The sequence below is a fragment of the Corvus moneduloides genome, chromosome 9, assembly GCF_009650955.1.
Source record: "Corvus moneduloides isolate bCorMon1 chromosome 9, bCorMon1.pri, whole genome shotgun sequence".
Classification (NCBI taxonomy): Eukaryota; Metazoa; Chordata; class Aves; order Passeriformes; family Corvidae; genus Corvus; species Corvus moneduloides.
The window spans coordinates 31,927,750-31,954,718 of NC_045484.1; the positions used below are offsets into that span (position 1 = coordinate 31,927,750).

A 26,969-nucleotide genomic window follows, 5' to 3' on the forward strand; every position below is an offset into this window, starting at 1 on the left:
CCAACTCCTCTTTCTGGTCCTGTCCTGCTGCCAGGTTGGCTTTCCACAGAAACACCCTCCCTGCCTCAGGCACCCCTGCCTGCCGGGATTCCCGCAGGGACCTGGGAATAGGGGCTTGTTCCTCTTCCAAAAACTCCTGCCATCCTCAGGAATAAGGCATCCGTTGAGTTTAGTTACTGTAAACCACTTTTGAAAAACGAAAATCCTCACTGTGTCCAGGCATCCCAAGGGGATTTATTTAGAAATGAATAAAAAAGAGTAAAATATATATTTATTTATATATATATCATTATCCTTTGCTAATCCTAACACAATGTACAGTCTGCAACCTGATTCGGGAATAAAATACAATCCTGGACAGGAACAGAGGGGATGGAGGGAAAAGGGACTCAACATCTCCATTGTTTGTGCATTTACTGGGTTAAATGGCTTTGTCCTCTCTGGGGCTTGGGGTCCCTCAGGGAGAGGCAGCTCAGGGGTTCTGCACCCCCAGGCTCCCCCCATGGAGCCAGATCCTCCCTGGGAGCGAGGATCAAATCCTGACTGGGAACAAGGGTAAATCCTCCCTGGGAGCGAGGATCAAATCCTGACTGGGAACAAGGATCAAATCCTCCCTGGGAGCGAGGATCAAATCCTGACTGGGAACAAGGGTAAATCCTCCCTGGGAGCGAGGATCAAATCCTGACTGGGAACAAGGATCAAATCCTCCCTGGGAGCGAGGATCAAATCCTGACTGGGAACAAGGGTAAATCCTCCCTGGGAGCGAGGATCAAATCCTGACTGGGAACAAGGATAAATCCTCCCTGGGAGCGAGGATCAAATCCTGACTGGGAACAAGGGTAAATCCTCCCTGGGAGCGAGGATCAAATCCTGACTGGGAACAAGGGTAAATCCTCCCTGGGAGCGAGGATCAAATCCTGACTGGGAACAAGGGTAAATCCTCCCTGGGAACGAGCCCCACACGCTGGATTGTCGGGCTGAGAGAGGGATGGCCACACATGGAATGTGCAACCGGCCTTGGCTTGGGTGGATGAGGAATTCCCGGCCCTGGCTGCCTCTGGAGCCGAGGTGGGAGCTGGCCGTACTCCATCAGCCCTGCCAGGAGCTGTGGGAATGTTTCTGCACGGCTGCAGCTGACTGATGGAGTTTAAGTGGAATTTGATGCAGCTGGAGTGGCCCCAGCCATAGGAATAGATTTCTGCAGCAGGGCAGGGGTGACCAGGGCACTGCCAGGGATTTGATTTCCTTGGATTCGCTTGGCCTGTGCTGCTGTCAGCTGTAAACAAGCCAGGAAACAAATACAGGATCTGATCTTTCCAGACAGACACTGGACGTTGATCTGGAAGAGGGATTTTGGCAGGGATGGGCGATGGGCATTGCCTGGAATGTGATGAAATTATGGCTCTGGAATTGTGAGAATTGCACATTTTACAGAAACACTTCCAGGCTGGTTGTCCAGAGCAGCTGTGGCTGCTCCATCCCTGGAAGTGTCCAAGGCCAGGCTGGACAGGGCTTGGAGCAGCCTGGGACAGTGGAAGGTGTAGGAGAGAGGAACTGGATGGGCTTTAAGGTCCCTCCCAACCCGAAACATTCCAACCCAAAGCATTCCATGATTTTATGATTATTCTTGGATTTATGATGAATTCAGGCAAGAATTCACCTGGGAGGGAGCTGCCCGTGCTCCCACAGGAGTGGGAGCTGGTTTTGCTTTTAGCTGGTGCAGTTGGTTTGTCTGGGATAAGCCCAGCAGTGTTCGTGGCTCTCGTTACCCCCTCGGCTCGGTGCTCACAGACCTGCAGCTCATTAAGGGTCTGCTCTCGTGGCTGAGTTTTCTTCAGCCCCATCATTAATAAAATCAGAATAAATTTATTTAACTAAGGTGAGGTTTGGGAAATCCCATAAAAATGACTTTTTTACAGTTAAGGTGTGTGTGTGGGACATTCTTTAGAGAGAAGGGCATATCTGGAGTTTTTTGTCTTGGAACTGAGCATTCCACGTGTCCTTGCTTTCCTTGGATCACTGGTGTGGCTCTCGCTCTGCAAGGCCAACTTTGGAAACATTCTGGAGTTGTTTAGGATTACCTGGCCTTTTCCACTGTCCCCTGGACCCCAGTCAAACCCCTCCATTTGTGGGCTGATTTTTATTGTTCCCCATATTTAATTCAATGTCTCTGCCTCCCTTTCTGTAGGAAATGAGAAGGGAAGGCCAATATTTCCCGTGAATGAAAATGGAAATTCATAAGTCAACACCCTGGGCCAGCCCTCCCTCTCTGTTACACAAACCCAGCAGGGTTTGCTTTGTTTAAACCACCGAGGTTTGCACCTCTCTGATTTTGTATTTATTTTAATAAGAGCATTTGAGGATTGTGGGTGGTTGGCTCTTGCAGCACACATGTCAAACCTGGCAGGTTTGCTTTTCGAGAGAACAGTTTTAGACTGGATTCACCTCAATCATTTATTCTGCAAGAAAAAGAGCACCGGGCTGCTGCCACAGGGCTTTTTTAGCATTTAAGGGATTGAAATGAATGGGAAATACCGGTTTTCATTCATCAGCCTTATGTAAAATGGGTGCTGGTTTAGATTTTCCAAGGCAATGTGATGGAATGGTTGGAATTGCTGATTTTGGAGGCCCTTTCCAACCTTAGTGATTCCATGATTCTTTGTGATTCGGTGAGTCACAGGAAAACCCAAGGGGTCAGGCTCCAGCTACCCCACAGTGAGTTCTCCCCCTGTGTTCTTTTCTTTTACTTTAAGCTGATTTTTAGCAAACAAACCCCGTTTAAATTGCCGTTTAAATTACTCAGACTCTTCCAGTGGGAATCTCCCAGGCTGCACTGCATTCCCTGGGAAGTGGAAATTCCCTGTCAGCCGGCCGGGTTCTGGAACCACAGCCTGGGAGCTCCAGGGAATTCTGGCCTTTGCCTGCAGGGGTCACAGGGGACAGAGGGGACCCTGGAGCCTGCCCAGGGAAGGAGTGGGAATGCTGGATTGGCCGGGGAGGGCACCGCATCTCAAAGCATGCCGTCAAAACCCAGCTGCATCCCAGGGCATCCCAGTGTATCCCAGCCATCCCCTCCTCCCTCAGTGCTGCTGTCATTCCCCACCAGCACTAATTCCCAGCGTGGATGAGATTCCCGTGGGAGAAGGGCTGTGGTGTTTGCTCCAGCAGCAGCCCTGGCACGGGAGCTCTGTGTTCCCGGGCAGGGAGGAGCCCAGAATCCCTTCGTGCCCCTTAATGCTTCCCTGACCTCGTTTGCCTTTAAGGAGCTTTGCCTCGGGAGCTGCAATTCCAGGGAGTGATTCCTGCGGGCAGGAGGAGCTGGGCTGGGTGATTCCTGCTGGGTGAGCCCTGCCCAGTGATGCAGTCCTGGGGTCAGAGCTGGGACCGTCAGGACAAGACCCTGCGGGGCTGGAGCGTGTCCAGGGCAGGGAACGGAGCTGGGAAAGGGGCTGGAGCCCCAGGAGAGGCTGAGGGAGCTGGGAAGGGGCTGGAGAATTCCTGAGGGAGCTGGGAAAGGGGCTCAGGCTGGAGCAAAGGAGGCTCAGGGGGGACCTTGTGGCTCTGCACAAGTCCCTGACAGGAGGGGGCAGCCGGGGGGTCGGGCTCTGCTCGCAGGGAACAGGGACAGGAGGAGAGGGAACGGCCTCAGGCTGGGCTGGGCAGGCTCAGGGTGGGCACCAGCAGGAATTTCTGCATGGAAAGGGTGCTCAGGCCTTGACAGGGGATGCTCAGGGAGGTTTGGAGTGCCCATCCCTGGAGGTGTCCAAGGAAGGGCTGGAGGTGGCACTCAGGGCTCTGGGCTGGGGACAAGGAGGGGATCAGGCACAGACTGGGCTCGGTGATCCTGGAGGGCTTTTCCAGCCTCAGTGATCCTCGGATTCTGTTTGGACCACACAAATGTGCTGGAGATTCTCAAAACGCTGGATTTTTTTGGTAAAAAAAAAAAAAAATGAGGAAGCGCTATTTTGCAGCCCCTGCTGGATGGTGGTTTAGGAGTTTTTATGGGTCTCTCTGGGACCGAAGGAGCCCAATTCCCCTCCCTGATCCTCGGCAGCGTCACTGGAGCTTCGGTGCCGGATCCTTATGAGTGTTTACCGCAGGGGCGGTGCAGGGAGGGCAGTGCTGTGGCTGGAGGGGCCGGGCCGATGCCGGGACACAGCCCCGGGCGCTGCTGCCGGGCAATGCTCGGCCACAGCCCGGCTCTGGGACACAGCCCGGCTCTGGGACACAGCCCCGGGCGCTGCTGCCGGGCAATGCTCGGCCACAGCCCGGCTCTGGGGCCGGGGGAGCCCGGCCGCCGCCGCGCAGGAAAAACGAAATCAAATCCCTGGGAAAGCTCTTCTCCCCCTGCCACAACGACCAATGCTGTTAACAGGATTTCTAATGGATGTTTTATTCTCTTCCCTCGAAGTCTGCAGCTAATAAAAGTCCCACTTTGTCACAGTTTATGTGTTTACTTGAGGGAATGAAAGGGAGCCGTGGTGCCGGCGGCTCCGAGGCGCCGAGCTGGGAGCCTGGCCCAAACGCACTGAGGGGAACGGGCAGAAAGGCCCAGGAGGGGTCAAATACTGAGGGAAGGAAAGCTAATTCCAGAGCAAGGGAAGCAATTCCAGAGCAAGGGAAGCAATTCCAGAGCAAGGGAAGCATTCAGGGCCACCCCCAGCGCCACGGCCCTGCTGAGCCCCGGGCAGGGACAGGACACAGCTCCCGGGGCCGACCTGTGCTGCTGTGGCTCTGAATTCCACCCTGGGACAGCCGGGGCTGGCTCCAGCAGGTTGGGATTTCCCTCATTTCCCTCATTTCCCTCATTTCCCTGGCCAGGAGGGGTTGGAGAGGCTTTTATGGAGCGTGGAGTGCTCTGCAAGCAAAGGCAAGGCCAGGCTGGAGGGCCTTGGAGCAGGGGTGGCACTGGGTGGGCTTTAGGGTCCCCCAAACCCAACCCAGCCTGGGATTCTAAAATGAAGAGGGAGCACCTTTGGAATATTGAATTGTCGGGGCATTGGCCACGTGACCTGTGGAATTCCAGCAGCACCTTGGAAAGGATGTTCGGCAGAGACAGTGGTTAATTTTATTTTATTTTATTTTATTTTACTTTATTTTATTTTATTTTATTTTATTTTATTTTATTTTATTTTATTTTATTTTATTCCTCTGAGCCAGGCTCTGCTGTTGGCCACTGTCACCTCCCTGGAGAGCTGCTGGAGCTCCAGCTTGCCCAGGCTCCCCTCGCTGTGCCAGGCAGGGATCAGCCCGGACAGAGAAGGGGGAATGGCTCTTTACTCCCTCAGCTGTGCCAGTGGTGCCCATTTTCCCTGGCAGAATAGCCTGATTTGTGGTTTTTCCCTCTGGAGATGCCTCCCCTGGCACTGCCATGGTTCCCCAGGAATGCCTTTGCCTCATTTCTCCCTTTCCAAGTCCTGCCCTGGAGAGGTGGAGCTGCTCCTGGAGCAGCCTCCTCCTCATCCCCTGTGCCGGGCCAGCAGCTCTGCCCCCACTCATTGCTTTTTCTGGTTAGATAAAGATTTTAAACCAAATCTCTCCTTTAAATCATGTCCCTCACTCAGCAGCCAGGGAGCTGTGAAGTGTCTGGGAGGGCTTAGAGCAAGTTATTAACACGGTGAGATTATTGTGTTTATTCCAATTTCACTGTTCACAGCTCAGCACAAAGCCAGCGCCACTTCATAATTCCTAATAAATCACCTTAAAACCACACTTTCATTACTTGTCTGCAAGTATTTTTGTTTTTCTAGGCTATTTTTAGCTCTAATCTCTGCTGCACCATTCAGGTGTTATTGTTGTGTCTGCTGCTTAGTGCCAAGCTGGGCGTTCAGGGCTTATTTATTCCTTGAAATTGTCTTATGAGATGATAATGCCCTAAGCCTTGTGCTCTGGCTCGCCCAGGAGAAGAGATCCTGTGGAATGAAAGCAGATGGCTCCGAACCGAGGTGTGACCCACGGCACTGCTGTACCTGCTCTGAAAAATCCGCCCTGCATTAGCAGAGTAATTAAAGCACCAGCAAGATGCACCAGGACCTGAGGGGTTTGTGCTCAGGGCTCAGTGTGAGGTTGTGTCCCTCGGCTCCCCGATGTAAAACAGGAGGGAAGAATCCAAAGTCTGCCAGGGCAGAGGGATAATCAATAGTTCCAGGCTCTCACAGACATGCTGTCTTTAAATTGTGGGGCACTGCAGCATCCCAGCCCTGCTTCCAGGTGAACGGGAGGATTTAGATGGGATATTGGGAAGGAATTGTTCCCTGTTCTGGGCCCTGGCACAGGGTGCCCAGAGCAGCTGGGGCTGCCCCTGGATCCCTGGCAGTGCCCAAGGCCAGGCTGGACATTGGGGCTGGGAGCAGCCTGGGACAGTGGGAGGTGTCCCTGCCATGGCAGGGGTGGGATGAGCTTTGAGGTCCCTCCCAGCACAACCCATTCCAGGATTCCATGCGTTTTTATGGAAGCCACAAGACATCTGATGAGCACAGGTGCATTGAGAAGGCCCAGGAGCAGTAACTAAAGCAGCCCCATGTCCCCCAGGACAGCTGGAGCAGTGGCCCCACGGTGACAGAGGCGCTCCCAGTCCCAGGTGTCCCTGAGCTGGTTCCCTTCAAGCCCAGAACTTGGCAGTGTCACACCCCAGGGCTTCTGGGGCTGCTCATTCATTGCTTCGTGCCACCATTGACAAAGCTGACTGTTTCCTTTCCCCTTTCCACATCAATTCAGTGACTTTTATGTGTACCTAGGAAAGGTGTGTTTACTTTAATGAGGCAAATTGTGAATGCCGAATTCCAGCCTGTACCATTGAATCTGCTATTCTGCTTCTGCCCATTGCTGCAGAGCAATATTCTGCTTTGGGAAGGCATTTAAACCTCTTCACAGTGATTTATATATTTTTATTTATTTCTCTTTACTCCAGTCTCTATTAGGTTTCCAAAGATAGAAGAGATTTTAGGGATCACCCTTATCTCTGGGCTGAGCAGGGGCAGTACATCTTGCTGGGGAGCCCAGCAGCTGGCTGCTCCAAGGGTATTCCTAATTATGGACCATTAATTACGCAGTTTTAAGCCTTACCCACAGACTATCAGGTGGCTACCTGTGACAGCACCCAGGGACTCGGGGTGTGCTCAGCCTGTGCTGTTCATCCCTGCCCTTATCTGCTGCTCTCAAATTCTCCAGGAGAGGTGAGAATTTGTCACAGCATCGATTTAAAGCAACTCTCCTTTTACAAAACGTGTGTGGGATGGAGGATTAGAATAATAGACTCTAATTCTTATATAATGCTTTAATTTCCTGGGAAGTGCATTATAGGCAGGGCTGCTCCAGAACTGCTTTAGAGATCCAAATCCAAACCACTTCTTTCCTCTCTTAGTCGCTGCTTTCTTACTGCTTCTCACATCACTTTAATACACAACCACTTCCCGAGCCCAGACGTCCTCATTTAAATTGTTACATTATCTCTGGGGTGTTGTTTCTGTCTGTTGGGGTATTTTTTCTATCTCTTGGGGCATTTTTTAGCTGTTTCCCCGTGACTGCACTGGACCCCCAGGCCAGCCCCCGTGCTGGGTGGATCTCTCTCCCAGCCCTTTCAGAGCAGATGTGACCAGCGTTAGCTGTGAACAGTCTGATGGTGCTGGAAGCAGCCTGGTCCAGCTGGATGAGCTCTGCAGGACACTAATGGGCAATTGCTCCTTGGAAGTCCTTATGAATAATGGAGGGAAAGCTGCTTGTGGAGGTGTTCAAACCCCTTCTCCATTTGGGATGATTTTTCCTCCTCCCTAGGAGTTCTGGGAGTCTTTCCTAGGACACTGGAGGTTAAAGGAACCACAAACAGCATCTCCCCACCACTCTGAGCTTGGTGAGCAGCTCCAGGGAGCCGTGGCCCTTTGGGGCTGTTCACTGCAGGAGGGACAGGACAGTCGGGATGCTCTGGTGGAATTCCAGCTCAGAGAAGGCAGAGGGCTGGCAAGGCTTCCTCGGGAAGCCACAGAAACTACACAGGGCCCAAGAAGCCTGAATCTTTCAGCTGCAGCCCCCTGGAAGGTCACTGGGATGGTCACATTTTATTGGGCAGCTCCTCTCTGCCTCAGTGTGAGAGATTTCTAAAGTTAATTATGAAATCTTTGCCATTAAATATTCAGGAACACTTATTTTGAGTACCTCAGGTTTAATTTAGGTTCCTTGAAATTTTAATATCTGACTTTAATATTTAATGCTGCCCTGAGATGGGTATAGGAATTTAAAGACTATGCTTTGAATGAAAGGAATCCTGGATTTTTTAATGGAAAAGGCTGAGAGGGAGAGTTGGGGAAAGGACCTGCCTTGAAAAGATCCAACTCTTTCTTCTTTCACCCTGCACATGTGTATTTTATGTGTAGGGGCACTGTAGGGCTCACTCTGCTCTAATTAAGGCTTCTCATTTATTAAAATATCTTCAACATGTTTGCAGCACAGTACCAAAAATGAGAAGTATTATGATCCTTTTTAAGGTAATTTTTTTCTTCTGGGAGGAGGATTAGCTGCCCAATTAACACACACCATTAATCTGTGAGCTGCATTCGAAGTGAAACGAGTAACGCAGGATCTGTGGAATTATTTAAGAATCTACATTAGAGTCAAAATGCACAAAAACACTTGGAAAAGTCTCATGAGCTGCTGGGGTTTAGGGTTTGAAAGCTACAGGCAAGGCTGGAGCTGGATGAGCCCGGGGATGAAAAGGGTTCTTGGTAAGGACTTCCATCGTCAGGCACTGGCACAGCTGCCCAGGGCAGGGGTCAGTGCCCATCCCTGTGGGGTTTAACAGCCACGTGGAGGTGGCACTTGGGGACATGGGGCAGTGGTGGCCTTGGCAGTGCTGGGGGATGGTTGGATTTGAGAGTCTCAGAGGGCTTTTCCAGCCTAAACAATTCCATGACTCCATGTGATGTATCTTACTCATTGCAAAGGAGGAGACACCAGGTGCTAGCTCTGATGGCAGTGGTGGTGTTTAAATCATGCAGCTGGGGCTCAAGATCCCTTCCAGGGAAGTATTTGATTCCATTCCATTCCTTTTCCTGAGAATGCCCATCCTGCAGAACCATCCTGCTGTTCGCCAGGGGCTGTGGAGCAGCAGGATGTTCCAGCACAGGCAGGCTTGAGGTGGGATAAGGGCGAACGTGGCTTTTAAAGCACAGAAAATGTGATTTTATAACGGAACTGGAGGCAAACTCTGTTCTCACTCTTGTGGCAACTTTGCTAAAGCCATCTTGGATCGGGATTTGTCCCTGTGGGAAGATGCAGCTCAGAAAAGGGAAGGTGGGGAGTAGGAGCAATTCAGGACTTGAAGAAGTGACAAAGAAGGGAAGAGTGCCGAGGCCTGCTGATGGAAATTCATTAGCTCCGGGCTGAATAAGGAGCTGTGAATCTCTTTGAATGTAAGAGTGCTGCCAGCTTGCAAAGGAGCAGATGTGCTCACAAGATGGATAGTTGCAAATAGTCAAAATACTGTTTTTTGGGGGGTTTTTTTTGCTTTAGTGATTATCTTTTTTCATCTAAAATAAATCCAGATTGTGCATAGGCTGGAAAACAAAATAACAATATTTGGAGAGTGGGAGTGTTTATTTAACAGGTGGCTTATTTAGCAAATGGTTTGCTCCTACAAAAATAATATTCCTGCAGGATCCTGCAGCAGTGATTGGGAACATCTGAGAGCAGGAAGGCGTTTTGGGGGGTGATTGCTCTGTGTGGGCTGGGGTGGGCTGGTTTAATTAAGAACATCTGCAGGAGCACTTTGCTGAGTGCATTTGCATCTCTAATTGACTGGGAGGTGGGTGCTGGGCCCTGGAGAGTCACCCCTTCTCTGGGAACGGGGGACACCCAGAGATGGGTCCGCAGGGACACACCAGGATGGGTCTGCAGGGACACCGGGATGCTCCCTACAGCAGGGCACTATTCCTGCTGCTCCCAGGAATTTATGCCATAGAGGGAAGGAGCAGGAAGATGCCCTGGTGGAGAAGGGGAAGGGCAGGAGCTGAGCTGGATGAGCAGCCCCAGCCCTTGCCAGCATTTTCCCTAAGGCTGGTTGTTGGTGCAAGTCGCTCTCTGCCCCTCAGTCACCAACTCCAGCCTTGGAGTTCGCACAAAGTTTTGAGGGATTTGGGGAGTTGGAGGGCCCTGGGTTTGCAGGACTCTGGTGTCCTGGACCTGCCCAGGTCCCAGCGAGAGCACAGCCAGGCCCTGCCACAGACCAAAGCTGTATTTATGTATGAGATATTCTCCACGCTGGCTGTGAGCGCTGCACTGGAACCTGGGCTGAGAGTTGTTTAATAGCAATATTTTGGGTGGTCAGGGGATAATTGCACATGGATCTGGCTCCCTCCAAGGTCTGGCTTTGTTTTCAGCTGGTGTCTCTCGACATTTAGCAAATATAAATGACTCCATGGTGTGGGTTTTTTTCCCCTAAAGGATCTTTATTCTTATTAACCCTTCCAAAGGCACTGTCCATCATCACTGGATGATCCTTAAGGTCCCTTCCAGCCCAAACCACTCCACAATTCCATAATAAAGCTACTGGTACTGAGCAGTACCTGCATTGGTGGGCTTTGTTTTGGTTTTGCTATTCTGCCTCAGCCTGTGGAAAGAATTTTTTTCTGAACTATTTGTAATGTGTTGGAATATTAAAGCACTTGTCAGAGCTCCCAGGCTTTTCCAGAAGCGTTAGCATTAAATAAAGGTAAAGTGCCTTTGATGACAGAAGTAATGAACACAATAAAGTGATTCTCAAATTAGAGCAGCCCTAATTCGTGGCATTCATTTGAGGTCCCCACCCCAGTATTTACCCTGCTGATCTGCCATTTACAGCAGCGATGCCATGATTTTGGGTGGGAGAGGATTAGAAATTGGGGAAGGTTTGGAATGGGGAAAAGGCTGGGTTGTTTTTTGCCTGGACTGGCCAAACCAACCCTTCTGGAGGAGAGCCTTGCGAAAGGGGCCGAGATGCCAAACGGGAGAGGAAGAGCCTGACAGCAATCCTGGCAGCTTCCCCCACACGGCAAAAGAATTCCTTTACACCAGCATCAGCTAGATGAGGCAGCAAAGAAAGGAGCTGTGATTCCAGATCACAGTTCTCAGAAAAATGAGCATGTTTGGAACGCTCGGAGCAAGGTCCCGTGTTCTCCATCGGGATCTCAGCTGAGAACAAAGCCATGACCTGCAGTGAAACCCTGTTCCCTCTGTCCTCTGGGGAACCCTCCCGCTCCTCTCTGGGGAGGCTGTCCCGGTGGCTGTGGCGCTGGGGCCGAGGGGAGCAGCTCCTGCTGCCAGAGCAGACCTGCCCAGAGCCCTGCACGTGCTGGATCCCATCTCAGAAGCATTTCAGTGAAAAATTCTCTCCTCCCCCCTTGTGCTCATTAACCTTTACTGGAGTGCTAATTCCGTATTCAAACAGAAGGTCAAAGCCCTCAGCTGCTTTTTTTCTGAGGAATTAAGTGTCTGATCCGCAATCTTGTGGGGAGAAATGCCACGCCAGGAGCGCTCCTCGGAGCCTCTTGACTGCGCTGGCGCTGCCACGCTTCCCGAGGAGCGGAGCCGGAGCGGCCGTGCCGGGAGAGGAGCCACCAGGGGTGATTAACTCCAGGAAATTAATTCCTTAAATGCACTCTCTCACAGCGTGGCCTTTGCAAAAAGGTGCTTAAGGCATTGAAACAGAGAGCGAGGCACTCAGCGAGGCTCCCGGGACAGAATGAGCAGATGGGGAAGGCTCAGGTGTCTTTTCCACTCTGTGTGACATCAGCCATTCCCAACCCGACATCAGCCATTCCCATCCCGACATCAGCCATTCCCATCCTGACATCAGCCATTCCCAACCCGACATCAGCCATTCCCATCCCGACATCAGCCATTCCCAACCCGACATCAGCCATTCCCATCCCGACATCAGCCATTCCCAACCCGACATCAGCCATTCCCAACCCGACATCAGCCATTCCCATCCCGACATCAGCCATTCCCAACCTGACATCAGCCATTCCCATCCTGACATCAGCCATTCCCAACCCGACATCAGCCATTCCCATCCCGACATCAGCCATTCCCAACCTGACATCAGCCATTCCCAACCTGACATCAGCCATTCCCATCCCGACATCAGCCATTCCCATCCTGACATCAGCCATTCCCAACCCGACATCAGCCATTCCCATCCCGACATCAGCCATTCCCAACCTGACATCAGCCATTCCCATCCCGACATCAGCCATTCCCAACCTGACATCAGCCATTCCCAACCCGACATCAGCCATTCCCATCCCGACATCAGCCATTCCCATCCCGACATCAGCCATTCCCAACCTGACATCAGCCATTCCCATCCCGACATCAGCCATTCCCAACCTGACATCAGCCATTCCCATCCCGACATCAGCCACTCCAAACCAGACATCAGCCATTCCCAACCTGACATCAGCCATTCCCATCCCGACATCAGCCATTCCCAACCTGACATCAGCCATTCCCAACCAGACATCAGCCATTCCCATCCCGACATCAGCCACTCCAAACCAGACATCAGCCATTCCCATCCCGACATCAGCCATTCCCATCCCGACATCAGCCATTCCCAACCCATCAGCCACTCCAAACCCGACATCAGCCATTCCCAACCCGACATCAGCCATTCCCAACCCATCAGCCACTCCAAACCCGACATCAGCCACTCCAAAGCCCGCTCCCGAGGGAGGCAGGATGGATATGTCCAGCCTGGGGAGGGAAGTTGGGCTGAGCGAAAAGAACATCACGGAGCTTTTGGGTTTGTTTAGGTTGAACTCGTAGCTGGAGAAGAAGGTGGGAGCTCAGCCCTCCGTGCACAAGGAGTGACCCTGTTGTTCTTTGTCTGATGCCTTTTTTAGGGTCCAGGGAATGGGGTGGGAGCTCAGCCTGGGCTGCAGCCTCCTCCTGCTCCCTGCCTGCCCCTTCTCCAGGGCTGGGGACAGACGGAGACCAAGAGATGGGGATCAAGAAATGAAAACCAAGAGATGGGAACTGAGAGAAGAGGACCAAGAGAAAGGGGCCAAGAGATGGAGACCAAAAGATGGGGAGAAGAGACAGGGACCAAGAGATGGGGACCAAGCCACAGAGTCCAAGGCCTCAGGAGCAGCACACAGCAAAGTGTCCTGTCTCATCACACCCTTTGTCCTTCTGCCACTCATAACACAAAGTACTGGGGAGAATACATGCACCTGTCCTGCTAAAAGTCATTTCTAAATGAGTCACAGGGATTTAGGATCCGTAATTTTTGGCCAACAGACGTTAAATCCTCTTTATGCAGGAAACAGTGGCAAGTGAGAGCCACTGCTCCCCTGGCCCAGCCTCCCAGGCTCTGTTTTTAAACGCTTTTGGGGAGGGATTTACAGTAATTTACTCCAAAGTTAATTTTTTTTCCCTTATGGTAAAAAATGTAAAAAGGTCAAGGATAATGAAAAAGCAGTGAATTTGAAACCCTGTGGAAGAACAAGTCAGCGCTTTTAGCAGTTCACTTAAACGGGAGAGGAAAAGGAGCTCCTTTACGTCTGGAAAGCTTTCCCAGCCTAATGAACCGTGCTGCCTCCTGCAGCTCCGGGTCCCTGCAAGGACCGCGCTCATCAGGCTGCTCTGGAGTAGCCCCAGCCCCGCAGCTCCCGCCCGGCCCCACCTGAAGGGACACGACACGGATGTTGGGCACCTCTCAAAGGCTGCCCCTCGCAGCCAGGATTGCTCACCCTCAGAAGAGGAGAGGCTGTTTTGTATTTTAAAAAGCTACAAAACAGAGGGAGGGGGCCTGGCCCTGCCATCCCATCCTCAGCCGCCCACTGGAAAACGAGGCTGCTGCTGCTCCATCTTGGCTTGGAGGGTTATTCTCACTTGGGGTGCACATTTAAGTGGCTGTCATGGGGGTTAATGGGACGAGTGTGCTTCTGACTCTAATGGGGCTGGGAAGGGGACAAGCTCACGTTACTGCACAGAAATCACAGCGTGTCATGTGCCAGCTGTGTTGGGTTTGGGATGAGAAACCCTGAAGAGAGGGACGGATGTGCATTAGGAGAGAACAGATTTCCCCCTCTGGATACCGACTGGAATATAGATCATCATGCAGGCAGTTTGTTAGCTGGCAGCTGGGAAAGAGGATGGGCATAATGAGTGTTCCAATACTTGGCTGATAAGGGGAATTCCTGTGGCTGGAGCTGCACTCTGCTGTCCCCTCCCTGTCTGTAAATTCGGGCTGCTGCAGAAGTGTCACTCCTGGTGCTCCTGGGCCGCGGTGGCCCTGCTGTCCCTGTGCCGGGGGCTGGGGCACTGGCAGTGAACGTGGGATCACTCTGAGCTGGGCTGGTTTTCACTGCTGTTTTTGGGAGGGCTCAGAGTCCACTGTGGGAGAACCCAGGCCTGCTCTGAGCCAAGGAGAAGGTACCTGTCACACTCCTCCCATCTCCAGGGTGGCTGTTGGAAAAAATTCGAGCAAACCCTCGGGGGTAACTCTGGCAGTGGGGAGTTATGGAGCCAGCACTGTGGGACTGATCTGCACCCCTGGGCCCCCTGGGCAGAGACCCCAGGGCCTCTCCCAGCTCATCCCAGCCAAGGGCAGAGCAGCTGGGGTGAGTGGGAACCGCTCCTCCCTCATCCCATAATGCGGATTTTCATCCTGCCGACTGATGGGAACGCTTCATATGCCCTAAAATATGAATGACTGAAAACTAGGCTTATGAGAGGTGGCAAATATGCTGATCTCCACATTTTTAAACAGGAGAGTTTTCTAATAAAAAGGAACCTTGGAGCTCCTCATGAATTAGGCATCAGGCACTGGGAACAAACAGTGCTGAAGGTGCCCCAGTGAAGCCCTTGCTCACACAGAACTCTGGGAGCAGGATTTGCTGAGAATCCCTTCCCCATCAGCCCGAGACCTTTGTGCACTGCCTTGCCCTGGCTGTTTCCAGGTAGATTATGGACTTTCCTGGCTGCAGAATAAATCCCTGCCCTGCCCTCGGAGTGCAGTGAGGGAACACAAGCAAGGACCGACCCCAACCCCAACACAGCCCGGCCATCGTCCCTGCCCCGCCACGTCCCTCCTCAGCAAGGCCAAATTCAAAGCCACTTCCTCCCTTCCATGCCAACACTGATTCCTCTGCTCTCAACACTAAGGCTGAATGAAGAATTTTTAATTCCTGTTCTTTAAATTCCCTTTTTCTGTCAACATTTCCTCATTTCAAAGGATCCTGTGTTGCCAGCTGCAGCATGGCAGGAGGGTGTGGGTAGGTGGCTCCACTCCCACAGCCCTGTGGGACTGGGGAACACCCAGACCCCTCACTCTGTCCCAGCTCCAAGGGATGTGGGTGTGCAGGGGGACATGAGAGAGGATGTGGCAGTTCTTGGTGGCACCACAGCACTGCCACCCCACGGCAAAGCCCGCACTGCCCGTGCTGGAGTGTCAGGATAAACTTCATCCTTTCCCTTCTTTCTCCTCCTCACACATGGCAGTTCATGCAAGGATTTTTAAATTACTGAAGATTCTTTTTAAAGAAATGCTTTCCCCCCTCATTTTTTTTCTCCAAAGAAACAAACCCCTCCATGGCAGCTGTGAAATATGGATTATTTACCTCCAGACTGGGCACGAGGCAGATCCAGCCTTAGAAGTAAATGCATATTTAGTCTTTAAGGCATATTTATCCATGTAAATACATATTTTGGTATACACATTCTTCAAAACACAGTTCTGTGGACTCAGTGGAGGTTTTGGTAGCAGAACATTTGCCATTGTCTATCTCGAACACTTGCTCAGAAAATGTGCAAAAAAAGCAGCTGTCACTGTGATGGGTTTAACACTCCTGGATCTTAAAAACAGCATCGACTCTAAAAAAAACCTATTGAAAAGCTAAAAAAAGCTGTCTGGCTCCAAAGGATGCTGCCAAGCTACAAACCCTTGAGAAGCTGCATTTGTTCCCAAGTTGTGAGACATCCCTCAGCTGAGTATCAGCACAGTTCCAGGGCCAGCAGTTGTGTGACAGCAGTGTCACCGCTCCGTGTGGGGACACAGCCCTGAGTTACTGCACAAGGAGGACCTTCCAGACTGGGGGGTTCCAACGTGACAACAACCCTGATGGAAATACTCAGCTAAGCCTTTTATTTTCATGTGGGAAAGGTGGGAATCAGTAGAGTCAGATTGGCCCGGCAGACATGAACAGGGTGGGTCTGAACTCTGAGGAAGCGCAGAGCAAACCTTCAAACAGCTGCCCAAAGTGCAGCCCACAAATGACAGCGTCGGAACCAGGCGGTCCCTCCCAGCCCCAAACACCCTCCCACCCCACAGTCCCTGGGACGTGGCTGTGGTCACTCTGCTGCCCGTTTTGGGAGCACAGATCCCACCCGGCCTGTCCCACCCCAGCTCAGTGCACGGAGCACGTTCACCAGAGCCAGGTGTCTTCATGTGACCCTCTCTGCCTGCAGCCCCCGTCCTGCCCAAATCCAGGCTGCAGAGCCCAGAGCAGCCCCTGGCCCTGGCAGCCTCTCGCTGCCCCTCACACACACCCAGCCCTGCTGAGCTCCCAGCACACTCCTGCCTCACCAAAACACCCCTGGCACCCAGACATGGCTCCGAATTCTGCTGTTCTCGTGGGTTTGGTTTTTTTTCTTTTTGGACTTGACAATAATGATGTCCCCTCAAAGTGAAAATCAAACGTGGGACTGGACATCTGTGTCACCCAGTGGCTCTCCCTGGTGCGACTGCAAACATTCAACACTTCACTGTATATTCTTTTTTCGTATTTAATAAAGCTGCTGATCATTCTATTCTGTTGCTGGAAAGATCAGGTTCCGAATATCAGGAATCACTGGAATGCAATATATCACTGGAATGCAGGATTTGATCCAGCCACAGTATAGAACCCTCTCCCAGTTTTACACGTGTGGGTTGGGTCATCCATTTCCTTATTTTTTCGTTCATAAAACCGCACTGACACAAGACTTCCTGCAGCACCACTGTTTCTAGTGAATGGATTCTAAAATAGAGCACTTTAAAGCTGCAATACAAGAGAGATCGGGATATCAGGACTGATAAACTCATTTGAGTTGAGGTTGTACCCTTTCCTTGCAGAATGGGTTTGGTCATGTTATTCCAGGTTTTAAAAAATGCCACATTTCTGAAAACAGCAACTGCTTGGCACACGGCTGTAAATAATAAGAGAAAGAATACAATCTGTCACTGAACACATGCAAAGTGACCCAGGACGTTTTATTGCCATCTTTTGGAGCCAACATCTCTCTGTTCCTGCCCCTTCTCAGCAAGGATAGCAGAGGCACTGCGGGTTCTGGCTGCACACTGGCCTGGGACAGTTCAGATGGAGCCCAGAAAACCCAAGAGTGCTCCTTGCTGGAGAAATGGGATCTCTGTGCTGAGCTTGGGCCTGCTGAGCATTCCCAGCGCTCACCTGGTGCTGCTCACTGCCAAAACCTGCTGTGAGGAGAAAAAATGGGGAACTGGGAAATTTGTGTCACCTACTGGAGCTCAAACACGGAACCTGGGAATGATCACATTAAGAGTGGTGCTGTCCCACCCCAGGCCAGGCTGGATGGGCTTGGAACAGCCTGGGGTAGTGGAAGGGTCCCTGCCCATGGCAGGGGTGGGGTGGGATGGGATGGGCTTTGAGGTCCCTCCCAACCCAACCCAGTCTGGGACCCTGTGATAATGATTTTGTTATTCCTGCTGTCAATAGTTGTTTGTGAGCAAGTCAGGAGCTCTTGGGGTCACCAGGGGACCTGGTGTCCCAGGGCTGCTGGCCACGGTCACCCCAGTGAGTTACACAGGTGGCAGCTTTCAGTCAGGTGTAAACTGTGAGCAACACTTCACACCAACACTGTCCAGGGGGTTTAAAGAATAAAGCACCATTATTCACTGTTTCTGAGCTTGATCCTTCAGTGTGTGACAGGAGTGTCCTCTCGAGGGCTGCAGCAGCAGGGGGTGGCATGTGAGGGCTGGGAGGTGACAGCCCTGCCCAGGGGAGCAGGTCCCCACCTGTCCTGCCTGTCGAGGTGGCTCTCTTGAGGATGGCCACATGCCCTCAGTAGTTACTGGAGCACCCTCGCTGCCACAAGGATATGTGTAGATACAAAATTCTGCCTGATACCCCAGGGATTTGCAGGTATCTCATGGTCCAAAGCATCCTTTATCATTGCTAAATCAGCCAAACCAGTACAAAATTAAGTGCAAGACAAATACCAATTCACATCGGCTTTGCCAGTAATACAAAAGGGACCATCCTGACATTGACAGCCAGGTGGGAATTTGGCTTTAGGGGGACTACGGGAAACGTTCCTACATTCAAAAGATGCCACAAAATAATTTGAGTTCTGTTTTGGAATGGGAAATGTTGTTTTTACAGAGGTCACCTACTTGTCAGTGGTGGTGGAGGGAGGAACAAAAAGGAGTTGGTGCTACCCTTGACCTAAACCCTCCCCCTGGAGGGGGGAGATTCTCCTCGGAGCCCCTAGCACCTTTGTCCTCACCGAGAGATTCCTTATGCTCAAAAGGATGCTTCAGCATTTCCCAAAACACATTCCAGATTTGTTGGAGAGGAAGAGGAAAGTCGTGTTTCATGAAGGCACAACCATGCTGAATTGGCAGGAAAGAGGGAAGAGAACAAAAGCAGTACTGCGCAATGCAGTTATAGTACAAGGCTCATTCTTGAAACCTGAATATCATGCTAGAAGAAAATCTAGATATGTGTAATATTTTGAAGAAATATTTTGAAGGCAATATTATTTGATTTTTTTTTTTAACTCAAAAAAGAACAAATGTTTCTGTGTAAATGTGGATAGGATGCTAGTTGAGAAGGGAACTGAATGTTTGTATTGCAGCCTTAAAGAAGCACATTTTTACTGCAATATCCTTTTTTTGTAAACTACAGTCTGCGACTCAGCAGACCATGACTGAATGCTTCTGAAAACTTGTCGATTACAAACATGAAATCACAATTAATATCCTCTAAAAGTAATTTCAGAGTTCTCACGTCTTAAAAAAGGACAATGTGTACTGCTCCACAAGGTAATGCAGCTAATCAAAAAAAAAGGAGTCGAATTAAAGTATTTACATAATGAGCAATTCTACAGAAGGCGATCATCCCCATGTAAGCACTGATTATATCCCACGCTGCTTTTAACAAACTCTACCAGATTGGATCCAGTCATCAGCACTTTCAGAGAATCCTTAAAAGCCTTTTATGGGTCTTTACATTTAGTGCAGAATGATGTTCTTCAGGTAGAATATGCTGCTGAGGGAGGACAGCGTCAACACCAGGGACCAGCAGGAGAACAGCACCTCGGCGTCCCCGGTGATCCCGTACTGAGCTGTGCTGGGAGCTGCAAAGACAAGGAGAGGGGGTCAGTGGCAGTTCCCACTCTCAGCCCCCCACATTCGCAGTCTGCAGGAATTGTTCTAAGCTGCCTCTCCGGGCAGCAGCAGAATTCCTCTGAAAAGCAGAGGAAATGCTGCGAGCACGGCCCGGCCCTGCTGCCACCCCGCCCAGGGAATATCCCTGCTTGCTCCAAGAAGAGGAATTGTTTTTAAGGCGAGCATTCAAAAAGGGGAGTGCTTCGTTTTTAACCAGCTGAATAATTGATCCGTTTTTAAGTTACTGAGCATTAAGATCTGCAGTGCAATCAATGAGAGCGGACTGGATTGAGCTCTCGTGGAAAACAGCTCGTTTTCTGCCTAACTCCAGAAGCCAAAATTTGACAACTGTGCTCAGCTAAAGACATTAATACTTATTTTGAAGAAATTGTATTTATTTGTTTACCACAAAGTCTTTCTCGAATTCCTGGGTAAATGCACACTAAGTGCAAAGAGAGGGGAAATACAAGAAATCAGTGTTGAGAAGCAAGGGAGGAGCTGATCCCTGGGACTGGGCTGGGGCAGGAATGGACCTGGGAGAAGCCTTGTCCTTGAAAGGACAAGGGGAGCAGCCTTAAGGTGGATGAGTGTTGATTTAGGTGGGATATTGGGCAGGAATTGTTCCCTGGGAGGGTGGGCAGGCCCTGGCACAGGGTGTCCAGAGCAGCTGGGGCTGCCCCTGGATCCCTGGCAGTGCCCAAGGCCAGGCTGGACATTGGGGCTTGGAGCAGCCTGGGACAGTGGGAGGTGTCCCTGCCCATGACAGGGGCTGGAATGGGTTGGGCTTTAAGGTCCTTTCCAACCCAAACCATTCCAGGATTCTATGAAACCCACGGGTTTGGTCCTGGAAAGCCACAGGCAGGAGGAAGGACAAGGAGCTGTTCCCTCACCCTGCACCTCCCTGTTTGCTTTCACAGGATGTGGCTTCCCCAGTCCCAAGTTCAGCCCAAATCCTGGAACATGAAGGTCCCTTTTGCTTCTGCACAGAACCCCGGAGCTCCATTTTTAGATTCTGACATTCTATTTGGCACAGAGGATGTGACACAACCCGAAATCCTCAGCTTTCCCCCCATGCAGAAAGGTTCAGGTAATAAAGCCAAAACAAAACAAGATTAAACTTGGTTTTGAAGCTTAGTTTAGCAACTGATGACTGTGACTAACTGCAGGCCAGGGCGCTTCCTCTCCTCTCATTAAAAAAGGACTTTCTGTGCTAAGTCAGGATGACAAATCAACCTTTAATTTATTACAAGGGCCGGGCGAGGAAGCTGAAGCATAACACAGGTGCTATTTCATTTTATGGTATGAAAAGAGTTTCCCCAACTTAAAGATAATTTGAGCTACAGTGGCTATAAAAGCGAGCGGAAAATTATGTAAATCTGATTTCCTGCATATGAACCAGCTCTGTCTTTCCAAGGCTTATTAAATCATACCTGGATTGTTTCTGCACAAAGGCACGAGGGGAGTTAATGGGGGGAGAATGCACTGACTTGGGGAGATAATAGAAAAGAGTTACAGTTCCCAAAGCTGCCTAAGCAGGAGAATTGGATGGGAAAGAAACCTGAAGGAGAAGCAAACCTGGAGAAGCTTAATTATCTATTATGATGTCACACTAGGCCTACTGGATGACACACAGCTTCAAATATTGGGCTAGACCCTTAAAAATCCTTACAAATTAATAATCTCCTGCAGACTTCTTCTTTTTCCCCTCAGAATTTTGATTAACTTTTCCTGTGGCTCCCTGAGTTCCTTGCTGGCCAAGCAAAATGCTGTTGCTAGATATTAATAAAATTCCATAGATTTGTGCTGATATAGAAACTTTAAAAATAAACACACCTTTAAAATTTAAAGACTCTTTGCATGGTCTGCTCAGTCCTTGATCTACTCCGAGTAATTATTTTGGGAAGGACTGAGCACTCCTTGCTTTCCTGAGCATTTGCTGTGCAGGGCCGTGCAAGGTCACTTTGTTCTTGGGCTTGGTAATTTTCAAAGCACTTTTTGATGGTTCTCCATGTCAGACTAAACCCTCAGTTTAGGGAAAAATGAAAAGCTTTAAATGTTTGAGAACAGCATAAACCAGATGCTTTTTTCCCCCCACTGAAATATTACCATGTCATTGTTTCACACACACACACGAGCTCCCAGGCTTAATATTTATGCAAGGAGATAATGGTGGAGGAATGTGTGATTAGGCTTTAAATAAAAGCTGCAATTATTTAAGTCTGTGATTACACCTGCAGCCATCCTGGGCATTTCCATAACCTCCATCCCCACCATCAGACAGAGCACGACATCAGAGCTGAGTTTACAGAGAGTGACAGAGCTTTGGGTGCCCGGAGAAGGGAAGGGGAGCAGAGCTTGAGCTGCGCTGACCAGGCTGAGGATTCTCCTCCACAGCAGCTCTGGGTGGCTCTGTGACAGAAACCAGGGTCAGACTGTCTGGGTCCTCCTGTGCTGACCCTTGGGAAGGGGCTGGAGCCCCGGGAGAGGCTGAGGGAGCTGGGAAGGGGCTGGAGCCTCAGGAGAGGCTGAGGGAGCTGGGAAGGGGCTGGAGCCCCAGGAGAATTCCTGAGGGAGCTGGGAAGGGGCTGGAGCCCCAGGAGAATTCCTGAGGGAGCTGGGAAGGGGCTCAGGCTGGAGCAAAGGAGGCTCAGGGGGGACCTTGTGGCTCTGCACAAGTCCCTGACAGGAGGGGGCAGCCGGGGGGGTCGGGCTCTGCTCGCAGGGAACAGGGACAGGAGGAGAGGGAACGGCCTCAGGCTGGGCTGGGGAGGCTCAGGGTGGGCACCAGCAGGAATTTCTGCATGGAAAGGGTGCTCAGGCCTTGGCAGGGGCTGCCCAGGGAGGTTTGGAGTGCCCATCCCTGGAGGATTTCAAAGCCATGTGGATGTGGCACTTGGGGACATGGGTCAGGGGTGGCCTTGGCAGTGCTGGGGACAGTCGGACTCTGGTCTGGGAGGGCTTTTCCAACCTGAAGGATTCCATGATTTTATGATCTGGTGCTGCAAATTAACTTCAGAGCCCTGGGAGTGATACCTTGAAGTGCCTTAAAAGAAAGTGAATTTCCATTTAGAAAAAGATTAAAACGAGCTCCATGAACAGCCTGCTGTCTGAAATATCAAATGACCCAGGATTTAGAAGACGCAATGAGTTTAAAATGTCAGCTGCAGCCACTGAGGGGTAATAATTTACTTTCATGCTGCTGAGTAAGTCAAATTCTCCTCAGAGCCAGAGCGGCTGCATCCCTCTGGAAAAGGGAGGAATGGGACACACACGGAGCATCACAGAGGAGCTGGGAAGGGACCCACTGGGGCCTCAGGGACTCAGAGTGACTGGGGTTGGAAATTGAGGTTGGAAGGGACTTTAAACATCATCTCAGTGGAAGGAGAAATCCCTGCCAAGGCCGTGGCTGCTGTCGGAGCACGGCCACCACCCAGTGCCAGGCACACCTCGGGTGCCCACGTGCTCTTGTAAGCTCTCCTTTCTTCCCATTTAGAGACTGTTGTACCTAATCCTAATGTTTTACACCAGCCAGCACTTGCGGAAATATTTAAGACACCGTTAGCACAGATAGGATTATATTCAGACATCTCTCCTGGTGCTGAATAGAAAGGAACAAAGTAATATTATATCAGTATCTCTAATTAATACAAGAGATTAGGAGAAGTGCTATGCTGGAACACACAAACCAGCATTTCCCAACACCAAGGGCTGCATCAACCAGAAATAATTATAAGCTTTAATGCTGATGTTGTGTAGACAAAAGCACAGACCCCTTTAGGTTGTCTGAATAAGCAAGACTAATTCTGTTAAATGGATTATGCAGGGAGATGTTAATAAGCATTTCATTTAACTATATTCAGGTTAATCATTTACTAAAGGAAAGCCTTAATAAATTGGATTTTTTGGTGCAACATTTAAAATATACAGAGAAAGAAGGAATAAACTAACTCAAGGTCAAAGCAATAAGGCAAAAAAAAAGAGGATGAAAAAGGCTGGGCTGTCAAATAACGTTCTTTTAAAAGAAAAGATGGGGAGATAATGGGCCTCAGAAGGCTCAGAGAGGCCTAGGGATAACATCTCTACATTTTGTTACACTTGAAGCTGGTGGAGGATTTATGGATGTGGAGGAGAAGGTCGACAGTCTATAAAAGACTCTCTTAGGGAGCAGCAGTGGTGATGGGGAGAGAATGCCTGGAGAGCTCCACAACCAGCTCCGGAGCCTTTGGCCAGAGGGAAGCTTGGCAGGAGCAGGGAGAAACCTCCCGCTGTGCCTGGAGGCAGGAAGGACTGGGGAAAGCTTGACCTTGGGAGAACAAAACCCTAAAATCTTGTCTGAAAATGAATCATCGAAGACAGGCGGATTTGTTTAGTCTTATGCAAATGCAATCATCCTCAAGGCTGAGTGCCCGAGACAGGAAATGCACTGTGATGGAAAATTCAGGAGTGAAGTTAAATAGATCCGTCTGAAGGAGGAGGCCCTTTTGAAGTGTGTGCCAGATGGAGGCTGTGATTAAACAGAGCTTTGGCCACCATAATAACACTCGGAAATTGCTGGGAATTTCAGTAATGTGGAAATGCCTTTGGACAGTGGCCCTGGGAGCTGAGAGCTGCACGTGGGCACTCGGAAGATCCTCTCCAGCCTGGTGTTCCTCTGTCCCTGGTGTGGTTTAAAAAATCCCTCCTGTGCTGGCACTGCTGGGACACCTCCAGTGCTGGGGTCAGTGCTGGGGTCAATGCTGGGGTCAGTGCTGGGGTCAGTGCTGGGCCCCTCAGGACAAGAAGGATATGGAGGGACTGGAGCATGTCCAGGGCAGGGAACGGAGCTGGGAAGGGGCTGGAGCCCCAGGAGAGGCTGAGGGAGCTGGGAAGGGGCTCAGCCTGGCTGGAAAGGGCTGTCGAGCCCTGGCACAGCTGCCCAGGGCAGGGGTGGAAGCTGTAGGGACAAGGATTCTGGCAGGAACAAGGGAGGAATGTCCTATGGGACTCCCCATCCCGCAGCATCACCTACATGAGATATTCCAGCTCAGGGCACAGCAGATTTGGCTCAGTCCATGTCTGGGCAGCCACTCCCTGGGTCCTGGGGCTGCAGTCTGGGGCAGGATCTTGCTTTTGTGTATTTTCTGTCAAGAAGAGCTCAGCACTACCGAGACAAATCTCTCTGAAAATCCTTGAGAAAGGACACAGGGAACATTGCAGAAGTTGTCCAAGAGCTGACTCTGCCCGGTGGATAAGCCAGGGCTGTGGAGGATAAAGCTGGAAAGTGCCAGGTGCTTAACAGAGGGGCTTTATCATCCTCTGAGATGGGAGTGTTGGCAGAAAGATTTCTGCCCCAGAAGAGTGATGGGGTTGATAAGAGAGGGGTGTTATCAGGCCCTGTCCACCAGCATTCACACACAGGGCTGCTGGCAGGGCAGGAACTAGAAAATGAAATGCTGATTTGTCCTTATTTCAAATTTAAATGAATAAAATAGCATTTTCTGAGTCTTAAAATGGAAAAACAGGGACTCAAAGATGATTGCTAGAACTGCAGGAGAAAAAATCAACTGTTTGTTGTGCTGAAATCTGAAAGCCGAGTATTTTAAACACTTGAGCCGTGCCACCAGCAATGTCTTAAAGTGAAATATTACCCCAGTGTGTGTTTGTGTATGCACAGAAAATGAGGCAGAAGCATTTCTTGTTTCAGTCACGAAGACCCCAGTTGGGACATGCCCTGTGTCTAATTCAAACCTGATCTTGATGCTGATTTTGACTGAGGTAAAATATAAAATGTGATACTTACAGGTTGAAAAAAAGAGTCAAGCAATGAACACACGGTAACCATGGCCACCAGCTGTGTAATTCATACTTGTGGGGATCTTTGCCGGGGAATTTGGGTTCCCTGGCTCCGGGAACCCTGGGCCAAGGAGGCAGAAGAAGACATGCGTTTCCCTCCCTGCCCTCCACAGCAGTTGGGGTCACCTTTCCCGTTCCCTGACAAATAACTCATGCTAAGTACTGTAAACAGCAACAGGCTCATTTCAAACTGCTAAAAATACACCCAGCAGTGGAGATTTTAAAGTCAGATCATTTCTGCTTGTGCGGGTGGTGGGGCTGCCAGCCCCACTGTGCAGTGGCTCCAAGCAGAGCTGTTCAAGGAGCGCTGGACAGCCCCGGGCACGGGGGGCAGCGAGGCTGGGACTGAGGCTCTGGGGGCAAAAGGGGGTTAAGGGTCTTAATTCCTGTTCTCAAACAACCCTCTGGAACAAAGCATTTCCCAAGTCAGCAGCTGCTCAAAAGCACTCAGTGGTACCTGAAAATCCCCGCAGTTCCCAGTCCCTCTGTGGGATCTCGCTGTGGTTCCTGCTCAGTCATGGAGAAGAAAAGGCTCCAGGGAGAGCTCAGAGCCCCTGGCAGGGCCTGAAGGGGCTCCAGGAGAGCTGCAGAGGGACTGGGGACAAGGCATGGAGGGACAGGACACAGGGAATGGCTTCCCAGTGCCAGAGGGCAGGGCTGGATGGAAGATTGGGAAGGAATTGTTCCCTGGGAGGGTGGGCAGGCCCTGGCACAGGGTGCCCAGAGCAGCTGGGGCTGCCCCTGGATCCCTGGCAGTGCCCAAGGCCAGGCTGGACATTGGGGCTGGGAGCAGCCTGGGACAGTGGGAGGTGTCCCTGCCATGGCAGGGGTGGCACTGGTTGATCTCTATGGTCCCTCCCATCCCCAACCATTCCAGGATCCTGTGAATGTCCCTGCATATCCCAGAATCAGAGCAATGGTGCTGCTCCAACAGTGCAGGACAAGCTTTGCTGACAGCTCCAAAAACATCCCCCATTTTCAACCCTCTCTCATTGCTCAGGTGTGTCTTCAATGGAATTTCATTTAGACAGAGATAAACCTGATGCTATGAAACAGAAACACCTTCCCTGAAATACTGCAAGGGAAAAGAATCCCTCGAATGCCTTGATGGGATGAATGAAGTGGGCGCTGAGCACGGAGAGCTCCGAGTTTAACAGGATGAAATAGTACAGCCCTGATGGACTCGGATTCTGCTGCAAGGAATATTTCACAATCCCGAGAAGCATTTGTGAGGAAAATTACTGTGAGGGAACAGAATAAAATTTGGCTTTATATATCATCCTTTATACTCAAGTCGTGTCCCATTTCTTTGTGTGGCTGAGGAGAGCAGTCGTGTTGGAAAAATGAAACATCTCTGAGGAGCTCTGGAGCGATGGATGGGAGCAGCTTCGAGGAATGAGCTGACTTTGAACAGACAGAGGAGATACGAGCCCTAGTCCTGGGATGAACCCGTGCGTAATGGGATCACCACCTCATCCCCTCCAGCACAGGAGATGGCAGAAATCAGCCAAGGAGCAGGGAATTGATGGCTCTAGGCAGCAGGAGCAGATCCTGTCACCCACGGTCCCAAATCATGGCCCCTGGGCCTTCTAGGACTGTCCAAACGCTCCTGGAGCTCCGGCAGCCTCGGAGCTGTGCCCATTCCCTGGGGAGCCTGGGCAGTGCCCAGCACCCTCCGGGGGAAGCTTTTCCAACCTTACTCAGATGCCTGAGTAAGGTTCAGCCTGTCCCTCCCCTCGTGAGAATCCTCCAGATT

General features: G+C 50.8%; 1 protein-coding gene across 4 annotated transcripts in view; it reads right to left on the reverse strand.

The window, feature by feature from the left end:
• Positions 1-16,745: 16,745 nt before the first annotated feature.
• Positions 16,746-26,969, reverse strand: part of NEGR1 (neuronal growth regulator 1) — a 194,223-nt gene continuing 183,999 nt past the window's right edge. For all 4 annotated transcript variants that reach the window (XM_032118737.1, XM_032118740.1, XM_032118739.1 and 1 more), the window contains one exon: positions 16,746-19,350. In XM_032118737.1, the coding sequence (XP_031974628.1) occupies positions 19,226-19,350 (125 nt within the window). In that variant the 3' untranslated portion in view covers positions 16,746-19,225. The remainder of the gene's footprint in view (positions 19,351-26,969) is intronic.